Here is a 25343-nt window from a genome sequence, read left to right as displayed (position 1 = left end):
AGTATAATGTGCCAAACACTGCCAGTTTGGGGTTTATACCATGTCATAAATTCTGATTGAAAAAGAGATGATGATTTGATCCATGTCTTAAACATTAATTTTCTTTAAAGAAGGTACTCTCATTTCTCTGAAATTCTTTAGTCACCATTTCAACATTTTAAATAGATGGTAGGCTGTCTTTAAAACGTAACTGGAATAAAACAACAGCTTTCCATAGAGCTACTAATATGAAATCATCAATAACTGAGACAATTCCTGATGATATCTCAGGGTAAGCGTGGTTAAGATTAACTCTGCAAAGTGCACAAGGGATTCCCGAAATTGGATCTCTCGTGGGGGTGGGGGGTGGAGAATATGAATAAAACAATTTCTAGAGTTAAACTTTGATAGAATCATTGAAGCTGGAAGGAACCTTCTGAGATCATCTAATCCACCCGCACTGCTCAAACGGTGTTTGTTAGACCAGATTGCCCAGGGCCATGACTAGTCAGATTATGAATATCTCCCAGGGTGGAAACTGCACAGCCTCTCTGGGTGACTGTGTATTTGACCACCCTTGTCTTTCCTCTTGTCAAAATTCCAAATCATTACAGCTCTTAACTGAGTAAAACTTCTGTGGCTAGTAGGTAAAACAAACCAGACGAGAAAAAAACCTGCAACTCTTCTGCCTTACCTCTTGGAAAAAAGTGTGAGGAAAAAAGTAGACGTCACATCTCTGTTGAGATTAAACCAGTTTTTTCTTCTTTCTTCGTTTTTTTTCTTTTAATTTTCTTGTTTCCTTGCCTTTTCTCAGTCTTGCTGGAAATGACTGCACTGTGCTCAGAGCAGTGGTACCATACTGTACCTGGCAGTAGGATGCCAGATGCTGCCAGTATTGCCGTGTGCCTGCCATCTAGGCAAAAGCACCAATTACTGAAAAAAATCAAAAAGCTTCATGAAAAGCTCTGTTCTGTTTTTTCAGTTTCAAAGGCTTCAAATCACCTCCATAAAGTATGGGTTGTTTCCAGCCTTGCAGTCGTAGGAAGTGTGTCTCTGGCTGGCAGCGTACCTTTCCTGTTGTACTTCTGTGTGCTTCTGGGTTTTAGTGGGAAGGTTAAACGTTCTGTCACTTCCAAGTTTTTCAGGAGAGAATATTTTCTGATTTTGCTTTGCAGTCTGAAAACATGTGTTGGAGCCAGTTCATTGGAAACTTCAAAGCACAGAAGAAAACTTTATGCAGTAATGTCTGATTAACAGCAGCAGTTGTGTCTTTGGACCCTTCGCCAAACAGTATTGCCAGGAAGTGATGAAACATTTCTGGATTCCTTTTCTAAAGTCACAAAAGTTAAAATTTACTGTACAAAATGGGGGTCTCCACGGAAGAGTCTGGTTTGTTAAAGTTTTTCTTTCAAAAATTTGAAGTACAGATCTATATTTAAAAGTGGCTTGTTGCACTTTTCCTGTATACATATATATATTTGTTTTCCTGTATACATATATATATATGTCTATATTATATATATATATACTGCTGCAACTGCTCCTCACTTCCTCCTAATTGTTTCCTATTTCTCATGTGCCACAAATCACAGCATTATATCACAATTAATGTCATTTATTCTCTGAAATACGTGGTGTGTGGAGCTCTTACTTCAGTTTACATCACAAAGCTAAGGCACGGTGTGCAAGCTGAGTTGCCTGAGGACACTCTGGAGAAGTTACAGCCAAATCCAAGCTTTCCAAGCACTCAGAACTGCCAGGGCATCTTCTTGTAGACACTTGCTTTCTGTGAGAGTTTAACCATCACTAATTTGTCTGTAGCTTTGTTTTGCCTGGAACATCTCCCTGTCCTTTTCCACCAAAAAATTGTCTGCAGTTAAAGTTCTTTCTCAAAAACCTCCTTCTACCTTGCAGCCTAATGCTGACAGGTAAAAACATTATCCCAATATGTTTGTTTTCAATAGTGGGACCCTGGAAATAAATGTCATTCCTAGCTCTTTTAAGAATCCTCTGAAGTGGGTTGAACACTTTTATAAATAAAAATAATCCATACTGTAACTTTTTACTTTTTAAGATGCTTTCACTGGACAGCAATGAGATGAAATACCTCGTTTCGGTTTTTGACGTTTTTGCTGCAGCTGGGGAAGAACAGAAAAGAGGAGAGAAATGCATTTGGTGAGTGATGTTAAAAAGAGATGGTTTATTAATAGTCCTCTATAGAAGAACAAGTAGTTCTGTGCCGTAAAGTATCAGCTCTGTACAGATATGAGGACAATAGCTGTATCTGTATATCAAAATATTTTTCTTGCATTGTGTGAAAACTTTTATTAGAAAACCTGATAATACCCCAGTGCTAGTGTTTTCCATGAGGAAGTATTTCAACTTATGGAAATGGTTATATTGCTTGCCTTACAGTCCAGAGATAAAATAAATCGTATTCTCAGTCTTGTGGTCTATTTAAACGTGTTACACACAGAAGATAGATACATTGCATGCTTGCAGTGGGGAGCGTGTGCCTGTTGATCCTTTTGTGCTTGTATTTTCAGCAAGTTCTTAAAAAGTTAGATTTATTTTAGGCTCTGTGATTAGATTCAGGGGGTTAGAGAATTTTAAAGTGGTATATATTTTGTATGAATATGGTAACTGTGATATTGTGCCACAGAAACTGCACTAAAGGTATGGGGCCATTCTTATAAATAGTAATAATTGTGCAAATTTGGCTCAGTGTAAATATATGTAATGCTTTTCTTTATAAATAACCACCAGATTTACATGCTTTTTTATTTCAGTGTGCACTTTTAAAAGAATCTCCAGTCTACGAGCCAGCATGAAGCACTGTACGTATCTAGGGAAGGGGAAAATTTTGTTGGAAGAGTTTTTAAAATACTTCTGAATGAGGTAGAAGATGGTTCAGGGTAAATACTGACGATGCCATGCTTTCCTTTAATTTATGGGCTTAGAATTCAAGCCAGAAATCACAAATAAGGAAGCCTGGGAAAACATCTTGAATGAATTGGTGGGGGTTTGCCCTTTGCTTTAGTAAGGAAAAAAATAATTCCAGGCATCCAGTATAGATTTTTTATGCTTTCACTAGCCACTGTTGGTTGTTTTTTTTCCCCAAAAATAACCTAGTTATTCACTCTTACTCTGTTGTGTTGCATTAGGCATTTCCCATCCTGGCCATACCCATCTGCTAAGCACAGACTTCAGATGTTCCGTTTCTTTTTGCTTTCATCTCCTTGTAAATGCCTCTGACAAGTTGGTACCCAGCAAACGGGGCTGTCTGATGGCTGCTCTAGTGTACGCGGAGGTTGCAGCTTCGTTCTTAGCAAACGAGCGCTCACAAAGGGCATTGCCACCGCTGGGGCCACGTGGGGGGCTCCAAAGCTGCCTCTGCCCCTGGCGCTGGTTCCCTTCTCTGGCTCTTGAGCTTGTTAACGCACAACTTTATTAAGAAGATACCACGGGAATCCTGGTTTTATATTTTTTGTGTGGATAAATACTGATTTGTGTTCCAGAAATACCTGCTCAAGAGCATGCATGAGCATTGAATTTGCAATATCAGAGTCCGTATACACTGAAATTTGTAATATATGGCGGGGGTTTTAACTTTATTGAATAATAAATATTTTTATGAAGTAAACATCTTAAATGAAAACACTTTTTCTTTTAAATCTGTTATAAATATGATAAACTGCTTCTCATCATATTTCCTAGTACATTCTTTTGCATCTGAAACTCCACAGGGATCCTCCTTACTTTTCTGCCTAGAAAGCCTTAATTTCTACCAGCTCACTTACCTTGCGCGTTGCACTGCGTCATGTCTTGCTACTTAATAACCTTGCTGGATGATTATATTCCACTCTGATTCAAAGGTTCCTATTCCTGTGATGGGGGGCCTGGACCCGCTTGCCACGTTGACGGATGATGCTATGATTGCAGCATGGGGTAACGAGGGACTGCCCGGTGATAGGGTGTCAACAGAAAATGCCACTATTCTAACAAACTGTGAGTGCTGGCCTCTGATGATAGAACCCCAGGAACAGGGAATTAAATGGATAAAGAATAAATATGGACCTGACATTAAAGTCGTACGTCTAGGACAGAAAGGGTTTGTGCATGCTGAAGAATTGGCTTTCACGTTTACTGCCCTCAAGTTCCCCTAATTTTTGTAAGGGATTGTTTTTTACCGGACTGCACTTACTTGAAGACTTGAAATATTACAACGCTGCTGCTTATTTACCATAGCATCATTTTCTATTTAAAATGGTGCTTTAAAGGGGACCTTTTTTATGCTGTTTTCAAGTGCTGAGGAGGAAATAAAGTGGAAGTTGAGGTGCACTTCTTGTGAGGGGCAAATCACTTGAGGTGCAAAGCCTGACAATGTGACTTTAGTATACTGTGCAGTTTAGTCAGCAGGACACAGCACATGCACCTTGCAGAGGGAAGGATTCAATCCAGCGTACGGCACTCAAGGCAAAATCAGGTCCTTTCCTGGTAAACATACCTTTAATTCTCATTGCTGTTACTGAATTATATGTAAGTTCATAGCACTTGTAATTGATCTCTTTGTATCTCACCTCATTTTCTTTGATTTAGGGAGACAACTAGGTAAGATATTACGGTTTCAAAGGGCTATCTGACTTGATTTTACTGAATTCCAGCTATAACACAGAACAGTAAACGGTCACAGTAATACCTCATTTTTAAAATAAGTGTTAATCATTTAACCTGTCTGCTCCTCTGAATGAGATCTTTTCCTTCACCTGCCCTGATTTTTTTTTAATTCTTTTTCCAATACTCACAAATAATCGTGATTTTTTTTTTTTTGTTCATACCCTGTAGCACCCTTCTGTGTGAAACGATGTTGTCTGCTTACTAATCCTTCCACTATTATCAAATTTCTTTTCAGTGTCTGTTGAGACAGAGTTCTCCCAAGTCATTCAGGTTCTAAACCCTTTAAGAAAGCGTTTATCGTTTAGATCAGGATATACCAAAAGCTGTAACACAAAACCATAACATTAAAAAAATAAAAAAACCTGGAAAAGATAGGTGCTCCCCCAAATTGTCTGTGTCAATTCCAGTGTCTTCAATGTGGTGCTATATCCTCATATTTTCTTAAACAATGTATTTTTTGTTTAATATGAGGACTAGCCAGAGCATAGGTAGAAAGATGTTGAACACAAAACTGTCAAGCTATTTAACCACTGGGAAATTCTTTGTGAACAGTTTTGCATGGTTGAACCATGCTTAGAAAAACTTCTCAAAATCTGTTATATAAAAGAAATATTTCTGTTACCAACACTTATCCAATATTTGAGAGTTTTTTTTATTTTTATTTTTCATGTTAACTTTTGTGAAGACCACTGAAAGAGCTTTGGCCTGTGGAGAGACTCTACTAATTGAAAACATCGGTGAATCTATTGATCCGGTACTCGTTCTCCTGCTTGGAAGACATACAGTTAAAAAGGAAAAGTAAGTGTTCTTGAGTAAGCAGAATTTTTCCATGACAACTGGATCTATATTGCTTTGATTGCCATATTTTGCTTACTATTCATAACCTTTCATGAAGATATTTATTTCTTTTTAAAATGTAATGGCTAAAATCTGGTGATGAGTGGATATTAAAATGTTAGTATATGCATCTGATTAGATGATAAAACTATATTCTCGATTTGCAAATTTGACTTGATATACAGTGTAGGCATGCATGTGAGTTTCTCAACCCAAAGTGAAAGTCTTTACTTTTTTAGCTTCAAAAAAGGAACAAAACAAGAAGGAGCATATATTATAATTTGGCTCAAAAGAAAATAAAATATTTTGTTTCCATGTTAGACATCTATAGAAAAAGGGAAAGAAGCATTGGAAATGACAAGCTAGGTTTGGATTTACCAATACAGAGTTTCCCCATGAAAAAAATCAATGAACTGGTTTAAAAAGAGAAAAGGAAAACAAAAGGCTAATGAGGAAAAACTGATATGGTAGAAGACAGGGCACAAATAAGCAAGCCAGAAATGGAGACTCTGCCTCGGTATCGTGGCCGATGTCCCATGCATCAAACCAGTCCAGCTGATAGTGTTCACAAATCCATTGAGGTAGATGGAGCAATGGTGTTACTGTCTCTTCATTTTCACCCAGAAACCTAGTCTTCTAGCACCAAAACCCACATGCCCCATTTCTCATGTAAGTGCTGCAAATACCCAAGTATTGGGACTGTTCTGACCTCTCCCTCCTGATGAAAGGGCTACAGCTCTGACAGCCAGGGGAGCGCCACCCCAGAGGTCAGCAGCTGGTGGGCGTTTCAGTGGGAGAGTCAAATTCAAATTGGGTAACACCAGTTAATGTGTTTTCCCTCTTCTGACACTGCAGCGACAGGAGTGGTAGATGGGGCAAGGGAGGGTAGCCTTATGTTCTGACCTTTTTGGGGGGGGATGTCTGTGAATCTCATCTTTCATTACCATGCCCCCTTTTTCCCTAGATTTTGAAAAATTGTCGTCAATTTTTGAAAATACAATAAAGAATATTTCCCAAGATCTAATTAAGATACCTTTAGCTACACATTTTCAGCATGATAGTAGCAAAAGTAAAGGAGATTGTTCTTGGTGCAAGAGAATTTCAGTCTGTAATGTCTTCCATCGCTTTTCATAAAAACTTCCAATGTGATTGTTGAGTCTCCAGTGCAGCCGTCAGCCTAAGGAATAATGTTGATTTGTAGCTGCATGAGACTAAACTCAGTAAACCTCATTAAATGTTTCATCTGATGAACTGATATGCCATGTTATTGTCTCTGCTCAAATGTGGATTAATTTTTAAGCCTGGAATTGTTCCTGTCTTCCAGTTAAGTTTTCAAACAACAGATCAACAACCTAGATGTTTCATGTGGAAGAATATTATGTTTATTCTGACAAAAAGTCAGATATATCCCTGAAGCATTTCTGGATGGGTCTCAGTGTTACTCAAAGAGTGTTTAGAGTGCTTGCACAGTTTCAGATTGTTAAAAGAGAAAGTATGAAAGAAAGGTTAAATAAAAATGGTATCTAGTTTTGAACAGATGTGGTATCTATTTTGGACAAATAGTATCTAGATTCGGACAAATGGTATCTAGTTTTGGACCCAAGCTTTCTCTCCTTCGATATTTCAGGCATTGGTGCCTGCACAGTAAATCGAAGCAATACACAACAGCTCAAATCTCCTTGCATACACAAAGCTCCTAGAAGATGCATTCTTGCCCTGTATCATGAGATCTTGAAAAGATTCCTCTTTGTTACGTGTATCTGTAGCGGTGCTTGAAGTATTTCAGAGTAAGACCATGTAGCTTGCTTTTTAGAACCTGTAGTAAGAAACTACTGAAAATTAGAATTATACTGGTCTGCAAGAGAGATCAGAAATTGCATGGGCTATCAAGTCTTTAAGGCATGAGACAGAGGGATGTAAAACAACAGAAGGAAGTTGGGTTGGAAAGGACAAGGGTCACAGCAATACAGTTTTGTGTTTACTTAGCAAAGGTTTTCATGTAGCACAACAGAGCTGTACACGCAGACACAAACACAGATATATAGAGATACGCAAATGTAGGTTCTTCTGGTGAATGTTTTGAGCAGTGTTACATGACCTAGCATTTTGTGGCTCATTGAAGATGTGGCAGGTCTGCTTTGTGGAGCACATATAATATATATACCCCCTTATTACCAAATAATCAGAGTTTTCCTCATTCTGGCTCAATTTCTGTTATTTGTTTATTTTAGTAGTTGTGTCAGGCACTTGAATTTTTTTTCCCTAATAAAGAAAGACTAGAAAGGTATTTGTGATAGATAATGTGCAGTCCAGCAGTTGAAGTTCATTAATAATTGGAATGTTGCAGAGTATGAAGTAATGAATACTAATTACTCCTTTCATGTCTGACAGCACCCTGCGGACCAATACATCAGGCCAGACTTTAATTTGGTTCTAGTAATGGTTTCATCAATAGTACATTAATTCTGTGTTTGAAAAGATATACAGTTGAACCTGACCCACACAGTAGATACCACTGTCATAAAATGGCCACATACTGACAACAACTGGATAATTACAAATAATTAAATCCACTGAGCTTCAGACAATCCTAATTTTAAGTAAAATATATCTTATCATATCAATCGACAGAAAGCATAGCAAGGGAGATTTATCAACTTGTACTCCTTCCAAAGCAAATTCACTAGCCTGCGTGTTAGAGAACTTGCTGATCTGTGAAGCAGCTTCATAAAAGTATCTCTCCCCTTCCTTGTTTACCAAGATTGTTCTTGTGTTGAGTGTTCTGTAACACCAGCTTCTCTGGCATTGTTTCTGAATGAAGCCTGCAAAAGAAATTCTCAGCTTAAGAGGACTTCAAATATATGTATGAATTTATATTTTCCTCAAAATGTGGGTGATTATAGGATGAATTACAGGTGTTATCTCTGAAAATTAGACTTCTTGCTAAAGTGCCTTAGTATATATTTGGAAGCCTAATAATTTCTAGATGTTCAAGTTTGGATATTTTTTTAATTTCAATTTTGGAGCTGCAAACCTGCTCAATGGGTCTTAATACAATTTAGACTGTGAACTCATGTTCCAAATGGGTTTAAAAGATTTGTATTGAATTAATTTTAGAATATTTGCTTTAAGAGAAAGGAGAAAAGACGAAAGAGAGTAAAACAACTTCCAAAAAATACCAGTTGTAGTACGTAGCTTTATGTAAACATGAAAGGCACACAAAAGAAGTAAGTAAAATTTGGGTGCAGCTTATCAGCAATGTATGCAAAAATGATTCAAAATGCACGTACTTAAATTTTCTGGAGCATGTAAATCAAGGCATGAAAGTAAACAGCTGCCGAATCTATATGGTGTTGGGTTTTGGCCCTTGCTTTCTTTAAGAGGCAGGAGGCCATTGAGTAGGTTTGGTATGGATAGGCTTTAGTATTTACGTTTTATCTGTGTGTTTCCTGTGCTGTCTCCCCAGCACCACTGTTTCAGACATCACTGGATATGAGCATAAACTGTAATAGATCAATGTCTTTTTCACTCATAGCAGAGAAGATAGAGGAATAAATTCCTTGTTCATAAGGCCCCTATTTGCATTTATGTGAGCTATTACACCTGCTCAAATCCTTTGCATGTTCACAAAGTGGTAGTCATGTCTCTTCAGTTGCAGTATTAGGTTATTACAAGATTTTTTAAGATGTCTTGAAATTTGATTTATGTGCAAATGTAGCTTGTATGAACGAGTTTCCATTCTTATGAGGCATGACTATTATTCATGAAACAGCAAGACAATTCACTTGGTTTCTTCACAGGGAGAAGCATTCCTTGCCTTGAACATCTCACCAGCTGTGCAACTTAAGGCAGTGCTTTTCCCACTGAACTAGTTTGACCAACTTGCACAGTTTGCCTACTGAGATTGCCTAGTAACAGCTCCATTCTGCACTTGTTTTCACCTGATTTATTCAACTTCATTCTCTACATTACTTGTTGGAGTTTGCAAGTCGGTTCCAGAAGCTTTTAATTTAAAGCAGCAGGAACTGAAAGAAGGCTCTGTCGGAAAATGTGTTTATCCCTCTTCCTTCACACTGAAAAATATTGTTTCCCTTTCCTTTCTTGTCCAAGAATTTATCACTTCTTTTCATTCTTGCTGAGCTGATCCAAAACATTAGCTATAAGAACGGTTTGCTTTCTGCTGTTTAGAGTCATGGCGTGTTTTGGAGAACACCTGTCCTGAAAGGTACTCTTTTTAATTTTGAGTTGCATAAAAGTATCTGCTAAGAAAAGGTTTTGCATAAATTATTGAGCCATTTCATGACATGAACTCATGTTCCTATACTCAAGATATTTTTTTGTCTTTATGAGATCAGGTCTTTGAAGGACCTAGGCATTGTTTCCTGAGGCAGCACATACGCAAGGGAAAAGCAAGTCTTGATGCTGGTAACTCAAAATTTGACAATCAGACCAGATGTTGCAGTATTCCTGTACTTCTCATAGCAGAGAGTTTAGTGCTCATGTTAACTTCTGAAATTTATTTGGTTTTGTATTTGCTACTGATAAAATCAGTAATTCCTCAAAATGTATACAGGATTTTTAAAATGCGTTGCAAATCCCTTTTAAATCCCGTAATCTGCTTTATTTCAAGATCTACAAGAGTTTTGACAGAAAAAAACTAGTAGAGGACAATCTCTCTTTAATTTACTTTGCATGTTCTTAAATAACAGGGAGCTGAAGCTCACATGAAGGATGCTCTGTTACTGGGTAGAATGGTGCATTAAGTCAGTCTGTTCTATCTACTTCTGCTGGTGGAATTGGAGATTATGAATGGAAAATTACCAAAATTAGAACTTCAGTAATTTCTTTGTGACCATTTTTTTGTATATACCTTCTATCATGGACTCCATAAATAATGCCTATATCTGCTACATTTCTTCAAAATCCAGAATTAACCTCTAAACAGCTACATTTCATTGAAAAAATGAAGCAATTCTACTGGGTTTCCCTATCTCTGTGTTTATCGTTGCTGCTTATACTCCTTGAACCGTATGAGAGCAATAACAAAACATTTATTTTTCCCGGATCTGTAATTAACAGAAAACCTAGAACAGCTGCAGTAATAAAACCCACTGAGTCATTATGTAGTTTTTGCCTTTCATAGATGATAATCACAGAAATTGGTAATTTATTGCTCCTGTGAATTGAGAATCCATAAAGTAAGTGCTTGAATCCAGAACTCTGAAGCTTGTATCACCACATAGACCTTCTGAAATACAGTGTCTCCCTTAGCAAAGGTTTTTCCAACTGACAAAGCAAACTGAAAAAGTCATCTTTTGTCAGGTATCTGCTTGTCTCTTGTCTCCGTGTGTGTATTGAAAGGAAAGCAAAATTGCTCTGTGTCACGCTCTACTTTTTTTTGTTCCCTCCAGCTGTGGCCAGTTTTTAAGGTTGTAGAGACACCAAAGTATCAGAATTGAAATCCATGTTGCAGAACTGGAAGGTGAATTCGTGTTCACCTGAGAAAGGTTATATTATCTGAAGGACATGACTGTATGGCTAAATAATTTCACTATTATACAAGCATAACCCAGGAAAACTCATCTCCGGTAGTTTGCACGACAGTAGTATACAGCATACATGTCTGATGTTGAGTTTTATAGAGTCATGGGTTTCCTAGCACTAGACATACTAGGTTATTTTTAGGAATTCACTTGTAGTATATAAGTGACTGTCTTTTCTTCCTGTTCCTTGGTGAAATGCAGAAGTGCTTTCAACACACCATTTCATTTAGCCTGTGTCCTCTGGCTAAGGAGATGTCAGAAGCAGGAAAAGATGTCAAGAGCTGAAATATATAGTCATAGAATTATTTAGATTGGAAAAGACCCTTAAGATCATCAAGTCCAACTGTAAACCATAAACCTTGCTCTGATTGCAAGCTCAGTTACTTGCAGTTTCCTCCAGGGAGGGGACAATGCATTGCTTTCAAAGGTACAGGATAAATACAAAAAAGCATGATATAATCACACAAAGCATAATATCCTGACAGCAAAACGAAGAAGGAAATCTAGGTGTCCTGATCTCCTGTATCTGATTCCCAAGATAGCAAAATACTAATACTTACACTGTAGAGAGACTTACAACAACAATAATATGTTGATCCTGACTCTGGAAAGCCCTATATCCTAGAAAGAAAGCAATGTTAAAATTTGTACAGAAAATACTTGTTTTATTCATGTTCTGATGTGACTTTCATGAATTGCATCTTAAGTGTTTCGTACCTGTATTGTTGCAATCACTTTGAAATTGATTTGACTCAACAAATGTCAATTTGAATTTTGCGAAAAGGGTTTGTGTCTGCCTATGTTCTATTCTATAAATGTTCTACTGACCTTTTTTAAACAGAATTTTGTTGCTAATGTTTGGATCTCCTTTCTTGGCAGAGAACATTCAAAGCCATTGCTGTACAGAAAATACCGTACTTGTGCTTGTGTGTAGCAGGTGATAGCTGAAGATTGTCATACTGCTCACTGTGCCACAAAGTTGTGGCACCTGCTCACACCAGACCAGATGCACAGCACACACTGTAGTCTATAAGCAGTCTTTCAATTTTTTTTGGTGCTGTGCCATAGAAGTAAGAAGGTGAACTTAATGTTGCCTCACTGCTGGACTCCAGAATGTACTTTAGCTTTAGTAGTGTTGTTGTATGGGACAGGCTGGCACCAATTGTTGAAGACAAGGGGTCAGGAAATGACACCTCTTAAGTAAGGGATCTTATACCTATACTTAAACCTAGTGTGAAATATTATTTCACCCAGTAAACAATTTATTTGGAACAGAACATTCAGTAGGTTGCCTTAAAAAAATATTTTTATTATTTCACTCACCAGCCGTTCTCTTTCCTTTGGTCACTATTAGTTTGTTATAAATATACGCATCTGCTTATTTTTTAGGATTTACTGCTAAGCTATTTTCAAAAGATGGAAAAGCGAGCTATATTTAAGGAAATTATTGTAAGAACTAACAGTTATCTCATTAAGGGTTATTTTAAAACTTTCCTAAGTTTGTGGTAAGTATCGAAGATAGACATTTACCCGTTCAATACAGCAGTGAATAACCTACCGGTGTCTGCTCTATGTGCAAATTAAACTATGCCAATTAAGAAATGGTCTGTGTATTCTTTATATAATTTTGGTGTGTTCAATCATCCTCATTTTATTTCTTAAGCTGCAGGCACCTAGACTTTGGTTTGTATCCATTTTGTATGCTGCCAAGATCATGCAGTACCCATCTTCTGCAATCTAAGGTATTTATGTTTTTTTAATTCAGTGAGATCTCTATTCTTGTGCATTTTATTCCTTCCCGTATATATTAAGATTGAAGACAAAGAATGTGAATTCAACAAGAATTTCCATGTCATCCTTCACACTAAACTGGCTAACCCTCACTTCAAGCCAGAACTGCAGACTCAGACCACCCTCATTAATTTCCCTGTCACCAGGGATGAGCTGGAGGACCAGCTGTTGGCTGAGGTTATTAGTGCTGAAAGGCCAAATGTAGAAAAACGTAAGGTAAAGACTATCATTAGATCTGTACGTTGCCCCTTCTGAGATTTAAGGCTAGCATTAATATATCTGTTTGAATCTGCCATACAATGTTTGTTAGTAACCCATAAAATAGAAAGATTCTGCAAAGTCTAGAAAGTACTTCTGATTTGCTCAAATCTGTGCTCCCAGAGGGCTGGACTTGACCTAAAGCTCTGCTAGAAGTTAAATTTATTGTGATCTCATTCCCACGCTTCTCCGTACTGCTTAGTTTGCTCTGTGCATTACATTTAATTTACAGTGCAGGACTAAAGCCCTCTGCAGTGCTTTGTGCTTCGGTGATCTTGAGCCAATAAGTGTGAATAAAATTTCGTGCCAGTCCATAAGAGGATACGATGGCGCTGTTAGGACCTGGAGCATTTGGGTAATTAATCATAATTTATTCCTGCAAAGTTGCAGTTCCGTGGCTGCTGCGGTCGTACCAATGTATAGTAGCATATAAGGGAAATGCTTTTATAGGTGTTATAGAAAAGACTTTGAGTAGACTGTGATCTATGAGCTAAAAAATGAAAAAATACTTAGGGGTGTGAAATGAATAATAAGAATACTTCCTATTTCTCCAGTGTGTCTTTTCAGTTATCTCATGTAATTTACTAACTTCGTCTGCAAAGATCTGCTACAACTCTTTGAGGTAGTGCTGCTTCGTGCAAGGGCAAACTGGGTCAGAGAGTTTAATTACCCCTTGAAGAACTTGGGAACATGATCTGAGAACAGCTGGCCATTTTCCTCTGCATCTGCACATTGTTCCATGTGGGGCCGTATGCTTACGTCTGTATCACCTCGGGTGTTCTGGTCCGAGGGTCAGATTCTGGTGGAGAGCCCCCCGTAAGGCTAGTCAAGCTCTTTCACCGTCAGAAGGTCAGTCCGGCAGAGCAGATGATGACCATGCTTTCCCACACTGCTTACTGCCAACGTGGGGGTCTCCAGCCTTGTGTTATTGTTGCTTTTCTCAGCTGCCATGTAGATTACCACTTGCCATCTCTGGCAAGATCCCAAGTCCTTTTGTGTAGTCTGAGGAGAAAGGAGGCTGGGAGAGAGAGAAAGTTCTGGTCCCTGGTCACCTTGACCTCGCTTTGGGTGTCCCAGAACCTTAATTCTAGTGTACTGGGACAGAAGATAAACTTTCTCATTCAGAAATTAAATTAAATCAACTGATGTAATTAAACAGAAAGTACAGCTCACAAATGTTATAAAACTATTTCTTGCCGTGATTGTTAAATACAGATTTTTCATTCCCTCTGCTAGTCAGCCCTGGCCAAGCAGCAGAACCGTTTCACGGCTGAGCTCAGGCAGCTGGAGGATGATGCTGCTCAGCCTGCCAGCTGCCCAGGGCAGTTTCTTAGATGACAGTGAACTTGCAGAGGAACTGGAATCCGCGAAGCCAACTGCAGCAGAAATACAGCACAAGGTAATAATATTTGAACTATTTTTTTACAGCTTAAAACCTGGAAAATTTGTATTATTATATTATTTTTAGCAAAACATTTCTATGAGCTAGGAATAGTCAAATTCCTGTCTGCCCAGCAAGGGCTGTCCACCCACATATTCACAGTTTTGTATCTACGGTGTGTAGTTGTCACATACTCATTTTTTTTCCTTTTGACTCAGGTGCTTGAGTTAGTACGCATAAAAGAAGTATCAGCATGCAATACGAATAAATGTATTCATATATAATTGCTGTGTTTTCACAGGTGAACAGGCATATTGCTGCAGAGGTCAGTCATTCCCTAACGTTTGTCTGTGATAAGAAGCTTGCTTACCTTGGATATTTGCTACTGTCTGAAGTAAAGTCAGTTTTTTAGGCTGTTTCCATGTTCTTTTTTGTATGGACAGGAATGTTTTGGTAACTGTGTTGGATTATCTAGGCATATAAAAAAAATAAATGAGACAACTGTCATCCTATAGATAGCTGAAGCCAAAGAAAATTAAGCTCAGATTAATATGACAAGAGAGCATTACAGACCAACGGCCGTAAGGGTGTCCATTCTTATTTCATTGGTAACAGTCTGGGCGGCTTCAACCCCGTCTACCAGATTTCATAGAAGGTAAAAACGTGTCTTGCTGATTTGGTTTCAAAGTGCAATGAGCAGAATTCTGCCTGCAGCAGCGATGCCTGATGTATTAGTTACTGGCGTAGCAGATGTTTACATACGCAGGGCTGTGTGTCTGAGAAGGGAGGACACCGTGTCATCTCCTGCTGGTCCCTAACGGCACATTCCCACAGGTCTCTTTGTGGGCTGTCTCCATTCTGACGGCATTTTCTGACTGTGCATGCAAAGTTTACTGTCCTTGTGTTAAGCCATCCCACAGGGTCAGGTGGAAAGAGTTTTGGGGGTTCCGTATAAACACTTAATTGTGGCAAATTTACCACATGATCTAACGCTGTGTGGAAGGGAGATCACCCTCTACAAAATGATCAGCTTGCTTAAGTGAGAGGTTCTACCTGCCGAGTTAAATGAGGAAGCAGAATAGTGCTGCCATTTGCTGAAAGTTTCCTCAAAAGCCTCTTTGGCTTGGCAGAAATGCTTTTAGATTGCTTAGGCCAGCTCTTCTTAGAAGCCTGCAGTCAGAAACCATTTATCTTATGAGTAGAAAAGCAAAAAAGCAGAATTCAGATAATTGTACTTATTTTCAGTCCTTCAGCACAGTCTTCCACAAAGCAATTAAGCAGGCTGAAAAATCAAGGGATATATAGTGTTGTTTCAACCTGTCACATATTCACCCTTTCTTTTCACAAGCCAAGGACCTTTTGAAAAGGATAAGCTCATTTTATTGGCCCAAACAGCTTTTCAGGTGAGGAAAAATTCTGACCTCAGTGATGCTGATATTTACTGGACTTGCTATTTCTTCACTAGATGCCTCTGCCCAAACAAGTCATCTAGTTACCTTGTGGCCGTACGGTTTCTTACATGGTGTGACTGATGCTTCAGTATCAATAATAATTGCAGAAATTCCAGAGACGCTTTTATGTAATTCTTTTCATTTAAAATGTTGCAATGACTTTGTGAAGCTACACTGAGGATAAATAGCGTGACTTAGCTGCTTCTGGTTGAATAATTAGGGTTCAAATTTATGTGGTGTGTAAAGTAAGAATTCAGGAAATAATACATATCCATATCACATTCAGGATCTAATTTTTCCTTTTAATTTTAGTGTCTGCATGCCCCAGAAAGAGTCGGGGCTCAGTTGTTCTGGGTGGCAGATTTTGCCCTGAAGAGCAAGCTCTTTAGGTTGTATTGTAGGGCTGGTCCGTAACAGAAGCAGGAATTAAACTAGACACCAACAATTTGGGAAGAAGGGAAAAAATTATAAATTGAGGAATCTGATTTGAGGAGGAAGAGGAAAAAAGAAATCACTCTACACAGTGTATAAATGGGTATAAATAGCAGACAGAAATGTCTGGAAGAGAAAGGAGGAAAAAAGGGAAGAATGAAAACGAGTGATGTTGTCTCTGCATCATGGTGCCAATGGATTTATTCGTATCACCTAGGTTTGTAGCACTGTGTTGCTTAACTTTTATCTTTTTTGTAGCAGTGGTGCTGGGATGGATCATGAAGAATGGCAATCTGTATGGCAAGTAAAAATAAATTCAATCATAATTACAGAACAGATAGAGAGCAGAGTAAAAGCCACAATAAAATTCTGGTTTATTAGATACATTTTTAGGTGGAAAGAGAGGGCTTTTAATACAGCAAGAGAAACATATTTATATCAGAAAGGAGAGAGAATATATGGTATCATGGCAAGGGTGTCTCTTTTTCCCACTGTATGTGGTTAAAGTGATAAAAGAACTAGAAAACCCCCTTGTTGAACCTGAGGAGTTTTCTTCAGCATACATACAGCTCATGTGCCAGAACTGGTTGAGTGTAAAACAGCACCCCAAAAAAAAACCCAGAGAGAAGCCACTCAGGATCTGCAAATTTCCCAAAGCTTTGTGACAGCTTGCAGTCTGAAGGGGGTTTAGAATGGCGGTGGAAACAGCTACGCACTGTTGGTTCTTCTCTGTATCTTCTTAGGCATTAAAAGGGTACATAGAGTTAATTAGATGGAGTTCAGAAATCTGTACTTTTTTGGAGGAATTAGTGTAAAGTAATTTGTGGTCAAGTTTATCTAAGGTTAACTTCAGTGTGCAAGGCTAACATTGTTACATTTGTTTATGTTCCCACAAGCTCAAGAAAAATAACTGCTCTTGTTAGTTCATCTTAAAATCTGGGTGAATTTATCTTTCAATACCTAAATATGTAATATATATTAAAAATATATATGTTATGTATATAGAAAAATGCAGTTATTTTGTGCAGAAAGTTTCAACTGACGGGTTGCATTTGGTTTTCGTGGTGTCTTTTTTAACAGGTAAAGGAAAGTTCAGTTCTTGCTGTGGGTAGGACTGGTTTTGAAAAAATCTGTCACACCCTTTAGTGAATAATATCAAAGAATATAATTCCACTTGCAGTAGATTTCAGATATTTTGAAATATTTTTAAAACAAGATGTAAATTCTTAGAAGTAAAAAAAAATACAGTCGTAGGAATTCTTGTTGCTTTGAGCTCCCTACGCAGTAATACTTGGAGCGGTGAATACTTTAAGGCAGAAGTGGCTCTAAAGCAAGTCTGATGACCTTTTTCAATTTGGTGTGCTGTCAGGATTCTTCTGAGAAGTAAAGAGATGGAACTCCTTGAATTGGATTTCCTTCTTCAATTCAGAGTTGAACACACTTACAAGAGTCCTGTTGACTTCTTAACTGCTCGGTCATGGAGTGCCATTAGGCTAGACTGGGAAAATTGCTTTTCAGTTCTAAATCTTTTTTGATGTTATTTCTGGAGGCATGCTACAACTAGACAATTTCAGATAAAATCATACATTCAACCCTAAGTTTTAGTAGAATTAATGATGCTTTCAAAGAGGAGCTGTCTTTACCTTTTTGAGTGTATTTTTCCTTAGACATCATGCACTGTGCTTTGTGAGGCAATTCTGTTTTACCATAATTTGTCCAGTCCCTTAGAAATACAGTTTTCATTTTCGTACCACTCCTTACTAGAATAAATGTCCCATACAAGGTTTCCAGTTTGTTGTATCTTGATGTTTAACAGTGAGCAGACAGTAAGTAAACTTTTATCAGCATTTTTATATGTGTGTGTCTATATATATGTAATTTAATATTCTAAAGTAAGTCCTAAGTCCCTTGTAATTGTTTAAGCTATGGGGTTTTTTTACGTACCCCCAAAAGTATCGGTATTTGTCTTCCCATTTCTGTCTTCACACGAAGGTACCTCATCTGTGTGTCTTTGGTGTGCTTCCAGGCCATGGCAGTTGTGGATGCATTCAGGGGGTTAGACAAATATATTGAAAGATCTACCAAGAGGTGGAAGAAATGGGTGGACTGAGAATGTCCAGAAAAGGAAAAGCTTCCCCAGGAATGGATAAACAAAAGAAACTCTTCAGAGAATGGTCATACTGGGGGCACTCCGTCTGGACAGAACAACGTACGCTGTCAGGTATGAAACCTGAGGGGTTTTTTTGAGAGTGCTGTGACAAAATCCATCCTTGTTTTTCGTCTTTCGGGGCAAGTGGGGGGGGGGGGGGGGGGGGGGCGGGGGGGGGCGTAGCTTGTATGTGTCAGCGTGGAGAAAACTTGGGTTTTTCCCAAGCAAATAACATAAAAGTGAGTGATCAACCAGAATTTGAAATCAGTGACTGTGTCCTTCCCCGCCTGTTCTGCTGGCGAAGAGTTTCTGGAGAGGTAGTGTGGCGAGACGTGAGTCGCAGCGTGTTTGGTGAGCTGTGCTTGCGATTCCTTTTAGATTACGTATAGGTACCCTGAGGGGAGCGCTCATTAATAAATGGAAATGTAGTAGGCTATGCTGTTAATAGCTAACAGTTTATTTCTCAATGTTAGTTCTCATTATAGTATTGGGGCTGGTAGCTAGCCCCACAAGATGACAATTTTTCAGATCTCCCTTCTTTAAAATTCTGTGATACCAAGAAAGATTCAGTTGTGGATACTTAGCGATCTTCTCCCAGCTGTTTTCCGGTTGTACTGTTTTAATCTTCTGATCCCAAGTGATCTTCTGATCCCACAGTCACAGCTTTTACCCATTTACATGCCTCCTGAGAATGCAGGTTTTGTGTCCTGGATTTTTATTTTGCCCAGCTGCCCTGACTTGACATGACAGCATTGCCTGTGTTATAATGACTTCTTGCATTCAGTTACTGAAGAGGTCCTTTTCATTCAGAACTTTCTGTTTTGTTGCGTGGCTCCTATCCCACAGAGAAATGAGAAATGAGAATGATAGTCTTCTCTCATTTCACCACCTGCCTCCCCTTCTTGCCTTCAGTTCACTTCCCTGACAAGTTCTTTGATGAAGCAACTGTTAGCCCATCACTCAGCTGCTCAAGTCCAAGAACAGTGCACACTTGAAGCCTTTATCAGGAAACGTTTTGGGTGTTTAGTGCATAGTTTTTTATATGTATAGGAACTTCGTGAAGAAAAAGCTTGGCTCAAGATATGTGGAAAGAACAAGGATGGATTTTGTCGCAGCACTCTCAAAACTATCAGGCTGCAACAAGGTCTTTTACCATCACATACTGACATACTGTTCATGCCAGTCGCTCTGCTGCCTTCTCCTAGTCTCTCCTCATCCAGGATGCACACTCTTTCTGCTTCTTCCTCATCTCTTCCTCTGCTGCTCCCTCTTCCTTGGCTGCCCAACCCCTTACCAGAACCAGCCACAGCTGCACCTTGTCTACATTGGCCAACCCACCGCCCCTGAAGCCAGCCCACAGCTGTATATTATCAATGCTAATTAACCCAGCTTCATTCCTCTACAATTCCCTCCCCCCCCCCCATTTTTTTTTCTTTTCTTTTTTCTTTTCCTTTTTAACATTTCATCCCTTAGGTATTTAACAATCATCATAACCTTTTAACAAATAAACTTTTCATACAGTCCTCTATAATTCCTCTACAGATTTAGCAAAAGTCTATGAGTAGAGCAGTCCAGCCACTCCTTTGTCTTTTGTTCTATCTGCAGGAGCAGACCCACTTGAAGATACTGAGACACTGTGTAAGCCTCCTACTTGCCTCTGGTGTAAGGATCGCTCAACCGTCTTCCCATTAAAGAAAGAAAAATTGAGCTCAAAAGTGAAATGGAGCATGCAGGGCTAGAAACATAGATAAATCAATATATGGTTATATGCTCATGTGTAGGTGTCTGTACATACATACGCGTATGGGTACGTTTTAACGAAAAGGAACAAAGCCTTCTGGAATCATCTGTCAGTACGATGGAGTACGCATTACTATGGGAAAGTTGGGCACAGTTTATTTTCAGCAGAAGATTCAAGTTCTGAAGTTTCTTCACCCCCACCGTATTCATGGTAAATGGGGTGGATGAAAAGTGTAAGGCCATAAGCACTACAGTATGAAGAAAATTTTAGACCGAGCATTCCTCTGCTTGGCATAATGCAGGTTTCCTTTGTACTGTTTTCTACCTTTTGACTAGATGAGGGCCAGAGGGCAATTTTCTCCATGCTCATGTAATCTTGTGCCCCCTGTGACTAAATAATGGTCATTATACAAACTATATTCAATTGTATAGGGCTCTGTGGCTTTATACTTAGGATTACTATTCCCCACAGACAATGGTGAGAATACCAGGTTAATACAGCTGTGACCTCACTGTGCTCAATTTAAACTCAGGCCTCACAAGGTGAGAGGCTTGTGCATTTACCCACTGAACCAATCAGTTAAAAAACTGATGTGATATCTACCACATGTTGCTCCCTTTTTCATAAGGGAATTGCTCTGTACCCCCTGTAAGAGTTTCTAAAGCTCAGTAACAATGCCGAGCATCTATCAAAACGTCAAAAGGTTCATTATCTTAAAACCAAGGGAACAGATTTCTGCAGGCTTTTTCTAATACCAGCAATAAGGCTACTGTTGAGAGCTTGCAATTTTGCTTGTTGAAATTGTAAGGATTTAGTGAAGTGCTTCAGAAGAAGTAATATACATTGCACGAGTGATAGTGAAATTAATGGGGGCATTATCATTCTGTTTCTTTTCTGCTCTGCTAATTTTCCTTTCCCCTCCCCCTCTGTCACTCACCCTTCCCCAATTACTTCTTTTACAGGCAAAAAGCTTGGGTTCGCTATAGACTCTGGAAGATTTCATACATAACATCTCTCTAGGATAAGGGCAGGGGATGGTCACAGAGGAGGCAATTGAAAAGGTGCCAGGCATGGCCATTGGGTTCTTCTCCAAGTGAGTGTCAAACGGCCCCTTTGGTGGGGAATTCCCAGTTGATGGAATGTTCCCAGAATGCAAGCAGAAGATGCAGTGGATTACGGAAAAAGTTTTAAAGAGGTAATAATCTTGTTCCTTTTTGCTTTCGCTTTTGATTGTAACAAGATAAACATCAAATAAACAGAGTGTATGATATGTTTCACTGAACGTTGTCCTCACCCTCCCAGGAGGAACAGGAGAAATAAACCAGAAAGCCTCTGGTGGGTAGGTAGGACTGCCCTTGGGCGTATGCTTCCCCTGTGTAATTAAGAGCTCCTGTTTCATTCAGTGGGCCAGAATGGAGACTCTAATGAAAATGGGTCTGACTCCCCCTTAGGAAGCTGTGTAATTAGCCCTGGAGTGCTGCTTTGCTGAGATAGCAGCCGCAGCTTTGGCCAGCATTGCGTGGACTGAGAACCTCTCTGCAGTGGACAAAGCCGTGTGCAGTGCCCTGGCGAGCTGCAGTTCCCAGCGCAGTGACAGCAGACAGGAGCACTGCAATCGTTAGTGCTACTGAAAGGTGCTCCCCTCCCACCATTTGACGCTAAATAGCCAATGGATATTTGTAGGAACCCCTTTTCCCTGAAGCCAAACAAGAAATGCATGTTCCAGGCCTTGATATTCAGGAGGTCGTGGGGATGGGGGGATTCCCTCCTCCTCTGCTTTAACCCCAGCAGTGTTTGGCTGCCAGCCGGGTTGCCTGCAACAAATGAGGAGATGGGTTAGGTTCAGTGCTGTCTGCCGGCTGAAATAAAATCACTGTGAGATTGGGGGGGGGCGGGACTTTGGCGTGCTTGGCACTGTGCGAACCTGTACAAACTGACTCCTTCATCAACAGTGAAACTGGAAGAATTCTCGACCTGGGTTTCGCACAAGTAAGCTAGTCACGCTAGTCTGAAAATAACCCTGCTTTTCTGCTAGGGAGTATAGAAATGTTGTTACGAAGGAAAGAGCAGAGTTGGTTTTTCAGGGGAATTTCAGAGTTCTCAGCTGCCCTGGGGACAGGTAAATGGGAAATCAGCAGTGTTGTGTATCTGAAGCCACAGGGATAAATGGGGAACATCGGGGGGGCTTTGAGTGTTACAGACCTCCTGCATCTTCCAGCCCATCGTGCCTGGCTTCTGAGGGAGGAGAGAGGTGACAGTTTTGCTGTGAAGATTTTTGATAGTGAAGGACTGGGGAAAGTCCAAAAGGAGACTACATAAAGATGTTAGACCAAATCCCAAATGGTGCTAATCTAGCTAGAGCTAGTGGGATTTGGATGTACTCAGTGCTTCTCAAGCTTCAGTCTTCTGGGTTTTGGCCCCAAGACCCTATAAGTTTATGTTTAAAAAAATATCCTGGAGCAAAAAGTTGAAGTATTTTAGTATGCATTTTGTTGGAGAGTAGGGTGTGTATAATTAAGATATTTAAAAAGTTCTGAGTGACCTAGAAAATACTTTAAAAATTGCTGTAGCTTCAAACCTAGCAAACACAGTTGGCACAGTGGTTGGTAAACTGGCAGAAGAAAGACTGGCTTGAAATTTTTTGGTAAAAGGTTTAACTCTTCTGTTACACTTAATTGATTTCTCAGACTCAGGCATCTGATGTATCGAATGGTTATTATATTAAGGCTTGAATCATTTCCACTTTGCAGTGGATGGATGTGGCCTATAGAAAAACGCAGGTGCTGCCAGGCTGCTATCTTGTGATGTGATATAGAAGTTTTCCTCTCTTGCCATTCCCCTGTTCCTTTTTCCACGCATCAAGGGACAATTTGGGAACATTCCCTCAGCAGGTCTCATCATAAAGTGATGCAGGAGCCAGTGTGATGGACACATCGTATTCCTTGGCTGGTGTATGGAACTGTAATTTCTCTTGCAGTGTACAGAGGTGGAGGCCAGTGCCATCGGCAGGTTCTGGCACAGCAGTGAAGAGCTGGAGAGAAGCTGAATGGCTGAGCTGCAATTTGAGTTGAAATGCTAGTGTTGTAACGAAAGAAAGTGGACTCTGGGCTGATGGAAGGGTGAACACAGCTGTAGCCCAGCCACATTTTAAACCTTTCTCTTGATATTCCCATATTTCACCAGTAGATGCTTTGCAGGCAGATACTTTTCCATTATACCTCGCTACTCTGATCTATCGATGACTTTCCACTCTCTTCATATATTAAGAACCTTAAAGACTATCAGGCTCTGAAGTGGTATGAAACATATTTTTTAAGTAGCAGGATAGCTGTAAACATTTTTCCTTGTCTAGCACTTCTTCAGTCTTGTTCCTGGTGTGCATTCAACATGTTTTGTTCTAGGTCCCAGTTCTACAGGAAATTTAAGTAGTCTACGTGTCTGCTGAGTTATGCTTACCTTTACATGTGGTATCACCTACGCCCCCAGATCACTTAAACCCGAGTTTATAATACTTCCTTTAGCTTCAGCATCAAGGCCTGAAACTTCAGAGGCTAGTGGTGAAACTTCTGCTATTTTAACACATATCAAGAAGTGGCAGTAGCTAAGAATCTTCGGGTTTCTTTGTATTATCAATTTATTTAATAATAAAAGGATGCTTTGAATTAATTAACAATATTCCATTATAAAGTAAAGTCATAGTAACTATGTCTTAAGGATAACACATTTATTATTTTTCTCACAATAACCATAGTGGCTGTTTTTCAACACAATATTCATCTAGTAGCCAAGTGGCTAGGAACCTTGGAAAAACTCCTTGAGCAATACAGTGAAAAAAGTCATCCTGATCTCCATGTCTGTGTTAGTGCTGAACCAGCTCCAACCCCAGAAGAGCACGTTATTCCTCAAGGAACAATAGGAAACTCGATTACAATTACCAGTGAGCCTCCTGTAGGGATGCTGGCTAATTTACATGCTGCGCTCTACAGTTCTGACCAGGTAAAAGTATGAGGTACTTTTCTTTGTTTTTCCCAGTCGTTTTAATTACTCCTTTCCCCATGGGGAGAAGCGATAACGTTGATGACCACTTTCTAGGAGACCAGAACTTTTGGATCTTTGTGCTTCCGAGCTAACCTGACAGCTGCAGGGTGCCAACCCTCTGTGCCTCGTGCTGCCTCCGTGTTGCCCGTCAGTGTTGAGCAGGAGGAAGGGCATTACAGTGATGCATATGTTTGTGTTCTCCAATATAGGCATGCATAGGTATGCTTACAAAGGTAGAGGTGCATTTATCACACCAGCTTTCAGTCTCGTCAAAAAAGCTGTCTATGCTGTGAAGTCAGAGCTCTTTCACTCGGTGGTACTAGCAGACTTTGCTCCGCTCTAAATTCGGTCTGACCGTGTCCCTTCTGCAGAGTGGATTGATGGACCTGGATGTTTGGGCCATGGCTCAGGACCCTGTGTGTGGGTTCCTGTAGTCAGGCATAAAGAAAGAAATTAATGAGCAAGGGTTACGCACCGTTTGTTGTTTTGTCTTTCACTCTTCTCCTGCATGAGTTTCTGTGGAGCTGCTGGGTGGGTGGGCAGAACTAGGAGAAAGAAGACGTGAGAATGTGGAGAACAGGGGTGTCACTGGACGTGCGTGGCTTCCTTCCCCCTGGGTCCCCCTGCACACGCTCCCTGCCTGTTACCCCAGGGAGCGTGTGCAGATCTTCAGGCTCAGCGCAAGTCAGCTTCCCTGCAGCAGTGGAAGCGCTGGAGGCAGCGAGCTTATTCGTGTCAGCAAAGCAGACCATGATAAAGGCAACCATAACTGTACACTTCAGCCTTCCGGCAACGCATCAACATGCATTTATTTGAGCACAGAGCACATAAAGGCAGAGCCTGGATGTGAAAAGGCTACGTTTCTGTTAAAGGGAACTCTGCTAACCGATGCCTAGAAAAAAGAGCTGTGCGCTAAAAGATCCACGTCAGAGCTACCTTGGCTACAAATTAATTGATTTTGATGGTATGAGATGATTCAGAAATACACTCGTGAGAAGGAAGAATGGCTGTGGGTTTGTAGCTAAACAGGCAGCAATTAATACAGCCATGTTTTTCTTTTTTTTAT

The 25343-nt window shown here is 39.7% G+C and overlaps 1 protein-coding gene across 1 annotated transcript in view; it reads left to right on the top strand.

Moving 5' to 3' along the window:
- Positions 1-25343, top strand: part of DNAH11 (dynein axonemal heavy chain 11) — a 132407-nt gene that overhangs the window by 95988 nt on the left and 11076 nt on the right. The window contains 20 exon segments of the mRNA XM_037383857.1: positions 1155-1248; positions 1251-1336; positions 3855-4120; positions 5353-5454; positions 12839-13043; positions 14322-14380; positions 14382-14484; positions 14982-15060; positions 15063-15121; positions 15712-15766; positions 15769-15868; positions 17719-17840; positions 18374-18501; positions 18503-18570; positions 19549-19599; positions 20039-20136; positions 21202-21242; positions 21244-21298; positions 21301-21336; positions 23991-24235. Coding sequence (XP_037239754.1) covers positions 1155-1248; positions 1251-1336; positions 3855-4120; positions 5353-5454; positions 12839-13043; positions 14322-14380; positions 14382-14484; positions 14982-15060; positions 15063-15121; positions 15712-15766; positions 15769-15868; positions 17719-17840; positions 18374-18501; positions 18503-18570; positions 19549-19599; positions 20039-20136; positions 21202-21242; positions 21244-21298; positions 21301-21336; positions 23991-24235 — 2052 coding nt within the window.

The sequence above is a fragment of the Falco rusticolus genome, chromosome 4 (genome assembly GCF_015220075.1).
Source record: "Falco rusticolus isolate bFalRus1 chromosome 4, bFalRus1.pri, whole genome shotgun sequence".
Lineage (NCBI taxonomy): Eukaryota > Metazoa > Chordata > Aves > Falconiformes > Falconidae > Falco > Falco rusticolus.
This window is presented reverse-complemented; position numbering and strand designations above follow the sequence as displayed.